The sequence below is a fragment of the Oreochromis niloticus genome, linkage group LG22, assembly GCF_001858045.2.
Source record: "Oreochromis niloticus isolate F11D_XX linkage group LG22, O_niloticus_UMD_NMBU, whole genome shotgun sequence".
NCBI classification, from domain to species: domain Eukaryota; kingdom Metazoa; phylum Chordata; class Actinopteri; order Cichliformes; family Cichlidae; genus Oreochromis; species Oreochromis niloticus.
Genome location: NC_031985.2, coordinates 33389143 through 33400249, shown reverse-complemented (window position 1 = coordinate 33400249; position 11107 = coordinate 33389143). Strand labels below are relative to the sequence as shown.

Sequence of the window (11107 nt, the reverse complement as noted above, 5' to 3'; positions counted from 1 at the left end):
GGCGTAGAAAAGAGTGGGTTAGCTTTCCTTACCATTTTTGTTATAGAATCCAAGACGGGGAGTGTCGTTTAACGGGGTCAAAATTTAAACTGTTGAAATGAAGCGTGTGTCTTAAGACATGTGATAAAATACATCGTTCAATGAGAATTCCCAATTTTTGTCTCCCTGGGCATGCTGGAGCAGAGTTGGTGAATTTGCCCGTGTCTCTTTCGAGTATAGGTCTGCAAAAAGCAGTCATGCTACAGAGACTACGAGGGAACAAAGAAAGGACAGACATCAGTGGATGACAACAAGTCAAACAGAAAGGAGGAGAAGGAGGAAGAGAAGGAAGACGAGGCAGAGGAGGAAAAAGTCCAGTCATGCTCCAGAAATGAAGTTTGGGTCTCTGAGAGAGGGTGAGTATGATCTCCTGATAATCGCAGCAGTATGTTAGCTAACCGTGTTGGGTTCTGGAATGTGATGTTACACATTACTCAGTACTTTTCTTAAAAGTAATGCACTACATTACATATTTACTTATCAAAAAAAGTAACTTGTAACTCGTTAATACTATAATACTATAAACCTCAGGCTACAGTCCTACATACTGGCACAAAGGCTTGTTCTAGTGAGAACACACACCTGCGATTTTTCTCTTTTTACAATATGAACACAAAGCTAAAAAGACAAAGCAAAGCTGAGTTATCACAGTGATTCTACTTTACAAACATGCACAGATAGAAATGGAGGCTACAACGCTGCAAGCCTGACTGCTCATCACTGCCTCTGTTACCTGTTAAAGTTCAGGGTCTGGCTGCTGGTCTGAGGTTGGCATGCACTCAGCTTTGAATAATTCTAGGTTCTTTGCGAGCTCTGTGTTAGCAGCATAATACAGTTTTTTCACTTTACCAACGTACTCTTGTCCTTTTATGCAACAGAGCTAAAAGTAATGTCCATATCTCCACCACTAAAGTTATAGACAGCGTCACCATTTTCCTCTTCTCTGCACAAAAACAAAAATCAGCTGATTGTAGCGCTAGTGTGTGGGAGGAAAAAGACATGGTTGTTTGTTTGAGCCACATGTTGTGCAGATAACTCTTAAGGATTTTTGTAACACAAGTAAGATTATCCCGCACTGTTAGGTAATAACGATACATTGTTTTTATTTATATTGTAATGCTCCACATTACTTACAGCGCAGAAAGCATGTGTCACATTCTGTTCTGTGTTCTGGAAACTGTTGTCGTCCGTTACGTTGGACAGGCTAAGGGTTGGCTGTCTGCACCAACAGAGTCCATCTGTTGAAGGGCTGAAGCCAGGAAACTACCTAGCTTCCTCTGCTCCTGCAGTGATTCATTTACACCAGCCATCAGAGCCATTCACATGGAGCAGCAGTACATTGTTGGCTGTGTGTATTGGTGTAACACGGACATTGTGTACAGACATGGCATTAATCATTAAAGAAAACCTGCTGTACAGACAGAATGGAAAATGGACAAATGCTATACAAAAAAAAAAGAGCTTGGGCCTAGGAGTATGCTGAAGAAACGTGAAACAAAGGCTCTGAAAATGTTTTCATTTACTGTTAGTTTGGAAACAGTTTCCTGTAGGTTTATGGGTATAATGCTTTTTTGGAAAGAAAGCATGCCCAAAAACATAATAATATTAAGATGAGTCAAATATTGACTATATTTTGTTTTATTAACCCGCTGAGGTTTAAGTCATCATTGGTGATAATCCTAACCCTATTTTGGAGGAGAGCAAAATGGGTATTTTGGTTCAAATGAGCTGAATATGTATCTTTACAAAGTTTTGTTTTTTGAGCTATGTTGCTTCCATTATTTATGAATGTATTTTTTTGGAATTGGGATAGTGTTAGTAGCAACCCTGTAGCCATTCTGAAAAATCATTTCTCAAAACAGCTTGCAGATTAACCCTGTGAGGTCTAACTTGTTGGCGATGACTTCGTCCTTAAACTTAACCTTTACTCTAACCCTAGACAATCAGAATATGATTTTTTTTTCTGTATTTATATTGTTCTTTCAAGTCGTGGCACTAATGGAACAAAGAAATGATTCTTAAGATTACTCTAAAAGAGACGCATCAAAATGAGGGGGTAGGCTTATCGACAGTTATTACTTAGACCAGCGGCCCGCGACCTTTTTTTGCGCCACAGACCGGTTTATGTCCGGCAATATTTTCACGAACCGGCCTTTAAGGTGTCGCGGATAAATACAACAAAATAAAACCAGTACCGGTACCAAAAATAGATGATGTATTCATAACACACGGGGAAAGACCCAGGGAAACCGAGTTAACGATAAAAAAATAACAATAAAAACCCTGAAAACCATAAATGTCACACCTGAGCCTCAACTCTCGAAGACTGGTACCAAACGACTCACGAACCGGTACCGGTCACTAACAGCCGGGGATTGGGGACCACTGACTTAGACCCCAGAAGAACCTTGTAGCCCAGACTTGGCCTGCCGGACCTAGCAGAGGTTGGTCAGGCCATTTGGTTGAATGAGCGTATTATTTCTTAAACTGTAAATGAATGTTTGCCACTTGACTGACGTGCATCTTACTCATGGCAGGAAGACACATTTGATTAGCTGTCAGGGCATTTAATCAATCTTCCAACCTTCATTTTAAAATACTGTTCTAAATTAGTGTGAAACACAGTATATTAAAGAATCATTTAAATGCAAGTAACCATAATAAAAATAGCTATGCCTAATCATGTTTAACAGATATGAACTGTACACAGTAAATACTTAAAACTGAATAATAAGCTGTGATGTGAACACAGTGTTATCCTTTAGCAGGATTGGCACAAAGATAGTAAAACACCTCTAAGTGCCCCAATCCCAGCAAATCAGTGGAGGAACTACCTCAGATTTACCCAAATCTGGCAGGAGTCACTGTTCATGTTAAAAAGAAAACAAGATGATCAATGGCTAACACTCATCCTGAAACTAACATATCATTTGAAAAGATGGAAGTAGGCACAGTCCGTTCTATTATTCTTATGTAGCACACACTCATCTTCTCAGATTCATTTGCAGGGAGGTTAAGCCAGACACGCTCAGTAATTTTGATACCTATCAGAAATAAACACTGCTGTGATGTGATAAGGGGAGTGCAGAGAGGTGCCATCTGTGTGTCTCTTTTTGGTTCAGGAGTGTGTCTGCGAACAAATCCCTGTTGTGACTCATGTTGACGCTCATCGCAGCCTTCCTAAAAAGAGTGAGTCATCCTCACGCCCGCCCGCTTTCTGCTTTCTCCGTCTGCTCTGTCTGTCTGAGGAACATAAAGACACAACGGAGGCAGCAAGCTAGTGGGATGTTGCCATTTTTTCCTTTTCTTTTTTTTGAAGTGGGGAAAGCCAAGGGGTCTAGACTCAAATCTTGAGTGGGAACAGATGTTACATGAAATTTATACCTGCCGAGTACAGTATAGAGGCACGAAGGCAAAGTGTTTCTCTTTCATTAACTTGGAAGTTTTCCGACACTGTAAAAGCAACCATTTATGATACCTGCTGAGTTTATCCAGCCACACAGCCTGTGGTGAAAATAGAAGAGAAAAACAGCCGATTATAACCAGAACCATTGTTTGTCATAGGAATGTGTTTTCATTTTCAGTGTTTTTTCACGTTTATTTGGAGCAGCTGCTGGTTTGGGCGAGGGTTTCCCTCCCTCTTGTGCCTGTTTTTATTGGCTGCGCTTTCAGCAAACCTCTGGACCTGAAGCCGCATCGAAGGCTCCCTCTTGTTTGGGCTTGGTGGTTGTGTTAGCTGTGAAGGGGGCTTAAAGGCACTGGGAGGCAGAGGGGTCTGGTTTTTGGCTTATGAAAGCTGCTCTGTTGAAGCTGAAGTAGGTGCCTCACTGAAGGAGTCTAAGTGAAGCGGTGTGGACCCCGAGCCCAGCCGCCACAGTTTGAAATTCCCATGTTGTAAAGGCCAGCACCAGATATTACACTTACATTGGATAAATGCAGTCACTAACAGGTGCTGAAGGGCCCCCAGCCTGGTTGTCAGCTCCTGTTACACTCATATTGATTGCTGCTATCATCCTGAGCTGACCGACAAGGAGACACCCTGAGTATCAGACTGAAACCTCTTTCTCTCTCTTTACATTTGCAGATTAAATAAGAGGTATGATGACGCACGTGGTGGAGTTGGAGAAAAGTGCCAGTGTGAAGATACTACAGTAATCACCAAGGAATCACCATCATATAACTGCAGTTTCTGTGACACCGCTTTCAAAGCTGCAGGTAAAATAAATATTTTATATTTATTTATTTCAAGTTTCTAATGTGTGTGTTTTCTGTGCATCAACAGCGAGCTCCTCTTTTCTATTTCCAGGGAGTCTTACTGAACACCTGATATCTAAGGGACATGGAAAGGAAACCTGCTGTTACCCAGGGAACATACATGAAGGTACAATTTGTTTTATGCTACTAAGACAGTGACATATTTCAGAGAGTATTATTTTTTTGGTTTTGCCTAAAAGTAAATGCAGTAATTGCTTGGTAAATTACATGCCCTGTGCTCTTTTTCTCTTCCTTTTTTTGTCCTATGCTTACCACATTAGCATTATTAGCACTATCCTTACTGTGTTAAATGTCTGCTTCTAACTCCTTATTATATACACATTTTATCAAATGTCAAACCTCTTTAGATAAATGGAACATGGAACAAGAGGCCAGGCCAGCATTTCGCCTGTTATTAACATAGTGACCCGCTCTACAAACTTCTTCAAGATGCAGAATGCGATTAAAAATGAATAGAAAAATCCAAAAATAAAATTTTATATTGCATTTCGGTCATTTATGTACATGCTAGTTTCTTTCAAAAGTTCTCAGGCTATGGGTTTCTCCCTGTTGGGAGAAAGGGCGGAGGGCTTAATTAGAGCAAGTATAGCAGCAGATGAGGGAAAGGTGGCATTGAGTCATTTAGATAAATGAAACTGAGTTTATTAAGATCTGCAACTCTGCGTTTTCAGTTCTAGAAAAGCTGATTGTAAGTTCAATTGACTATTTTTCACTCAGAGTTAAGCGTGTGTGTGATGAGTGAGTAATAAGTTACTGTAAATAGTAAGAGTTAAGTGATAGTAATTGTTTTACATGTTACTCAGAAAATGCATTGCAGCCTTTGAAGTCTTGAATGAATGTAAAATTTTATATGAAACTGAAATACCTAAGCTTTCATAAACTATCTACATGTTGGTCAGCTAGATTTTAGCATCATTTTTAAAGGATGAGCCACTTTAAATATGCAGTACAGATCATGCTGGATAAATGACTATGAACAGATCCAGAGTGGATCCAGAATGGATGAACTGAAAAGTGACAGCATCATAATTGGATTTGGGCCTGATGTCGTCTAATCTTTAATCCTTTTCTGTTTTGGGTCTGGGTTCCCAGACCTGAGTGGACTACGATGTAAACCTGGGTTTGCTGAAGTCTATAGGGAAAATGGCTTTGCAACTTGATCTCTATAAACACTTAAAGGTTGAGTTTATGGTCTCAGTCGCTCATTTTGGTCTCTAAATAATCAATTATGTTAATCTTGGTCAGACCCTCCCCTCTTACCACAGCCAATATTGAAAAGCAAAGATGGTAATGTTTATCTTGAGGCTTCAAAACTTAATCGGTGGGTGACGACACTGTAGATACGGTCTTAGATCACATCGACCTACTGTGGCCGTGCTCCTAACAGAGCATCTTTTTAAGCCTTTGATATATTTTGCCGCTGACAGTAGAGTTGACATGTGGAAATTTGCTATAGAGACTAAATTTTTGTATGTCAGGATTTATTCATTTTAGCATAATTAGTGTTCAGGTGATTGACTTGCTTTTTGGAACCAGCTTCAAAATATCAGTTAATAAACATTGAATGTTTGATGTCATTTTTCAGCCCAAAAGACTTCTAATAACAGCACTGTTTGGACAATATCAGGGCTGGATTTAGCAGTTGGACTGATCAGAATCTGTTGTTCCTTCTTTGTGTTTTTAATAGTATTGTATCATCACTTAGGTTTGTGGAACATGCATCCATCGATGGTAGAGAATCACAACAAAGTCTATTTTTCAGTGGCTGTTGTGCCACAAGATAATTATTTTAAATGATCAATAATTTCTTCCATATGTATTTGTGAAAATATAATTACTGAATAATATGTATGATAGCAGGACAATTGTAAATTAATCATGTAGGGAATATGACCTGACAGTTTTTAGCCATATTTGCACTTTATGATGCAGATCAAATTTTAAATAATGTAAATAAAGTTCTTGATGTTTTGCCTTACTGATGTAAGAAAAATTTGAAAAAAGTTCAATATAAAATTAATTTAAAATAAACTTTTTTTTCTGTCCTTGAAGTCTGCAAAATCCCATCGTGTCAGCCAAATCAACAAAAAGGTCATCGGTGCTCTGTTGCCGGGAAAAGTGGAGATCATGAGGATGAAAACACAAAGGACAAGTATGATGGGCATAACGAAGACAGCCAGTCTACAGTGGCTGAAGGCTCCGACACTAACAGAGAGAAAGTTCATCCAGCACGTCAGCTGGGGGAACCTGAAGGCAGCTCATCCTTTCCGATTACCTCCACGGATTCCACCCAGAAGAGCTCAGCCAGTGCCAGAAGGGCGTTGTTTGCCCGCAGACGCCTCGACGCTTCAACATTAGCGTCCTCTGGAGGTCCTCATTCTCCAAGTAGTCAAATCATGACCTCACAAATCGAGCTTTCTCCACCTCGCAACCCATCACCCAGCCCTCGCCAGTCCCCTGCTCCTCCTTCATCCCTGTCCCCATCCAGTTGTCATGTCTCCTCCGCCTCACAGAGACCAATCTCCCCTGTTAGAGGCCTCTCTCCTATAATAGTGCAGTCTCAGGGGTCGCATTCCTATGGGTTTCTGGGCTCCCTGGCTGACACCTCTGCTCACTGTCAAGCCCGTATTCATCCAAGGGACCAAGCATCTACAGCAAGACTGGTGAGTGACTTCAAAACATTTGTTTACAGCATTTTTTGAGTGTTCTTCATACCAATTTAGTTTTTTTGTTGTATACTTAAGTCAGAATTTTGCTGCGTGTATAATTACCACTGGCCAAAATGTGGCTTTTCTTCAAACCGCGTCACTCACCTGTGACTTGATCCAACTCTATTAGTTTAGCCTAAAGTTATAAAAATAAATCAGGTTCCAGCTCACAAAGCCAATCTTGTGTGGTTCAGTTAAATCCCAGTAAGTCAACATTTAGAATAAATATAGATAGGCTGGTACATATGAGGTTATTTTAAAGTCACATTTATTGGAAAGGTAAGGAAAGGCAACTCTCTTGTTTTATATCAGACAAAGCAACCATGCAGCTCCTAGCCCTAAAATAATGCAGGAGAGCTCCCAAATAGACACAGCATGTTTTCCCTGGGTAACCAGGGGAAAAAGGAAAAGCAGGCCAATCATTAAATTCTGAAGATTGGAACCACATGTCAACAACAAAAATAGCGTGGGTGAATATCTCGGCTCACCCTAATGAAAAACTGATAAGCAAAAAATATACTCCAAACATGTTATGGTGAAACTTCACCATATATTCCTCACACTAATGTAGGTCGCAGAGGAGCAGGTGCTGATTCACATTCACTACAGAGTGACTTCCTGTGTTTGCATATACACTGATCAGGTATAACTTTATGACAAACCTGCCTAATATTGCGTTGGTCCCCATTTGGCTGCCAAAAAAGCCCTGACCTGTTGAGGCATGGATCCTTTAAGTCCTGTAAGTTAAGTGTGGTCTCCATGATTCGGTCTTACTTGTCCAGCACATCCCACATATGCTCAATTGGATTGAGATCTGGGGAATTTGGAGGCCAAGTCAACACCTCAAAGTCATCGTTGTGCTCCTCAAACCATTCCTGAACCACTGTTGCTTTGTGGCAGGGCACAATATCCTGCTGAAAGAGGCCACAGCCATCAGGGAACACAGCTTCCATGAAAGTGTGTACGTGGTTTTCAACAGTGCTTAGGTAGATGGTTTGTGTCAAAGTAACATCCTCATGGATGGCAGGACCCAAGGTTTCCCAGCAAAACATTGCCCAAAGCATCACTCTCCCACTGGCTTGCCTTCTTCCCATTGTGCATCCTGGTTAACAGGTGTTTCCCAGGGTAATGCAAAAGAAAATGTGATTCACCAGGACACTTTCTTCCGTGGTCCAATTCTGATGCTCATGTGCCCATTGTTGGCACTTTTGTTGCCAACAGCATGGTCCCCCTGACTGGTCTGTGTCCATGCAGCCCCATACACAACAAACTGTGATGCTTGGTTCTGATACTTTTCTATCAGAACCAGCGTCAACTTGTTCAGCAGTTTGAGCTACAGTAGCTCGTCTGTTGGATCGGACTACTGTACCTGTAAATGTGTTTTTTAATGACCACACACTGACAAGGAGACACTACACAACAGTACAGCATCTGTGCATGCACGCTTCAAGTACACTTCAACTGGAGTTGAAAAAGTCTAAGAGTAGTGTTTCCTGTGCTGTGTTCAGCTGGATATAATAACTAAGAACATTTCCATGTTGGAAAATGAGACATTTCAAACAAGGAGGAAAAAAATATCCATCCATTCATTCATCTATTTTCTTCCACTTACCTGGGGCCAGATTGCGGGTGCAGCAGCATAAGCAGAAAAGTCCAGACCTCCCTCTCCCCGCACTGCAGCCACAGCGCCAATCTTTCTGTTGATCTCCCACTCCTGGTTCAAGAGCCCAAGCTGTACATTGAGTTGAGTCCAACTCAATGCACAGACTCAACCTCACGTACTAACTCCGGCTCCTTCACCACCAGAGAAATGATGTTCTATGTCTCAATCTCTAGTCTCGGTAGCTGTGGTTCGGACCACCAGGGTCACCGCCCATGGCTGCTGCCCAGCACGCACTGCACCCAACCCCTACGGCACCTCCTGTGTTCTGCGGGTGGTGGGCCTACAGGAGGTTGGGCCAAGGTCCCTTTATCGGGATGTGCCCAGCCGAGTCCCATGGACTAAGGCCCGGCCACCAGGCGCTTGCCCTCAAGCACCCTTCCAGGCCTGGCTTCAGTGCAGGGACCTGGTAACCCTATCCCATGCAGGATCAACTCTTGCCTGGATCTTCTGCTCATAGGGGTTTTTCAATCACTCTTTGTCTGGTCCCTCAGGACAAATTTGCCATGGGAGACCCTAACAGGGGGCAAAAGCCCCCCCACAACATAGCCCATAGGACACAAATCCCTCCACCAAGGTAGCAATTCACAGTAGATGGATAAGATGAAATATATTTTGCCTTTGTCATCTATTTTCTAGTGATAGTATGATCACATCTGCAATTGACATTGGAGACTGTTCTGATCAATCAAGCCCACATTGTTTTTCACCTTTCACTCTCTGACAGCGGCAATATTCAGTCTGCCATGATTCATTTTTATTTTATTATTCCAATTTAAAGCAAAACTGCTTTTTGTTTTTGTTGTAGTGTGTAGATGAGGTTGGTCTGACCCACATCCCCTCGCATCCCATGCGTCCTCGTGGAGCCCACAACCTCCTGAGTCACCTTCCTCTGCACTCGCAGCAGCCAAGCAGAGCCCCAAACATGCTGATTCCAATTGGGGGAATTCACATGATTCCGCCCAGGTCCCCCCTGCAAATGTACAGCTTCCTGAGCAGCACCACTGCTAACACCTCAGGGGCATCCATGAGACTGAGCGAGGCTCCAAAGGGAAGGCTCGCTCTGCCACATTGCCAGGACGTTCTTAAAGAGATGCCTCTGAGCAGCCAAGCAAGCCTGCTGAACCCTGAGGCGACAGGACAAATGCCTGCAGGTGTCGTACCCAACAAAAAGAATCAAGGATCCTTCACCATCCAGCAGCCGTCGAGTCCCAGAACTGAGACGAGACACCCGGAGGTGAGCGCAGATGCACCTGTTAGAGAAAGATGTGTTTACCCTGAGAACTCTCAAGGCCAAAAAAAGGCTCCTTCCTCCCAGACACAACTCTGATAGGAGGCAGAGTCTGAAGGGACAGTGCAAAAAGACTACAGACCAGCCTGTGGCCAGAAATCACCACACGCTTGTTTTGAGTCTGACGACAAAACGCAAAAGCACTTGAGCACCGCTTCTGAATGACGCTGTTATGTAATTATATTATTAATATATATAGACACTATGTTAGATATGCAGTATGTTTTGTAAATCTTTTTTACCCTTCTTTGATGTCATTGGTGTTTATTTATTTCTGTGCTAATATGCAAATTCTGTACTATATGCAAAAGCAGCTGGAATGAAAATAGACAAAGTTTAAATCAGTTTCCCTATTAACCCTGTTGACAGCTAATATACTATTGCTGTGTTTATGTACTGTATTACCAAAGTGGATATAAAAAGGTATCGCAAATATTTATTCACCCAACCAGTATTTTGAAGTGCAATTTTATGTCAAGATTGTGGTTTAATATGTCATTCTTAAAAGCTGTGATTATTATTATTATTATTATTGTTATTGTTATTATTATTATCATTGTTATAATAATAATTATTATTAGTCTGATTTTTGTTGCTATTGTTGTTCATTTTGTTTTTAAAGAAGCAAGCTCACGATTAGCTCCTTTTCTGAAATCTCCAGGAAAAGAAGTTTCAGATCCTTTTCGAGTGCACTGACAAATGATTTGATATCCAGTGGAGACCTGTTTCACGTACACGGTAGCTACGGTACAGTTTTCTTTCATAAATAGATACATGTATTGTTGTGTTGTTGCTTTTTTTACATGATACAATCACTGTCATTTTCATGTTTACCATTAAACTTCTCATTTTTACAGATTTCTATTAAAACATTTGAAAGTGTGTCTCTTTTATTTATTTTCATTTCAGTTGTTTAAGTTTAATAAATCCTGTTGATGTATGGAAATTAACTAAAATCAGTGGGATCCTGAAAGAGGTGTAAGATGCCAAAATTACAAAAAAAATAGTGATCCAAACAAAATACAATGGAGCTAAGTTTAATTTATAGTGGATACATTTTTATTTATGACATGTAAGAGGCTCAGCATGAATGGTTCATTCTTTAAACAATGTCAGTAACATTAATTAGCTGCT

The 11107-nt window shown here is 41.2% G+C and overlaps 1 protein-coding gene across 5 annotated transcripts in view; it reads left to right on the top strand.

Annotated features, from left to right (window-relative positions):
• hivep3a (HIVEP zinc finger 3a) overlaps positions 1-10843 on the top strand; it is a 60939-nt gene extending 50096 nt beyond the window's left edge. For all 5 annotated transcript variants that reach the window (XM_005450704.4, XM_019350971.2, XM_005450705.4 and 2 more), the window contains 5 exons: positions 220-395; positions 4124-4254; positions 4346-4420; positions 6367-6977; positions 9491-10843. In XM_005450704.4, coding sequence (XP_005450761.1) covers positions 220-395; positions 4124-4254; positions 4346-4420; positions 6367-6977; positions 9491-10012 — 1515 coding nt within the window. In that variant the 3' untranslated portion in view covers positions 10013-10843. The remainder of the gene's footprint in view (positions 1-219; positions 396-4123; positions 4255-4345; positions 4421-6366; positions 6978-9490) is intronic.
• Positions 10844-11107: the final 264 nt, after the last annotated feature.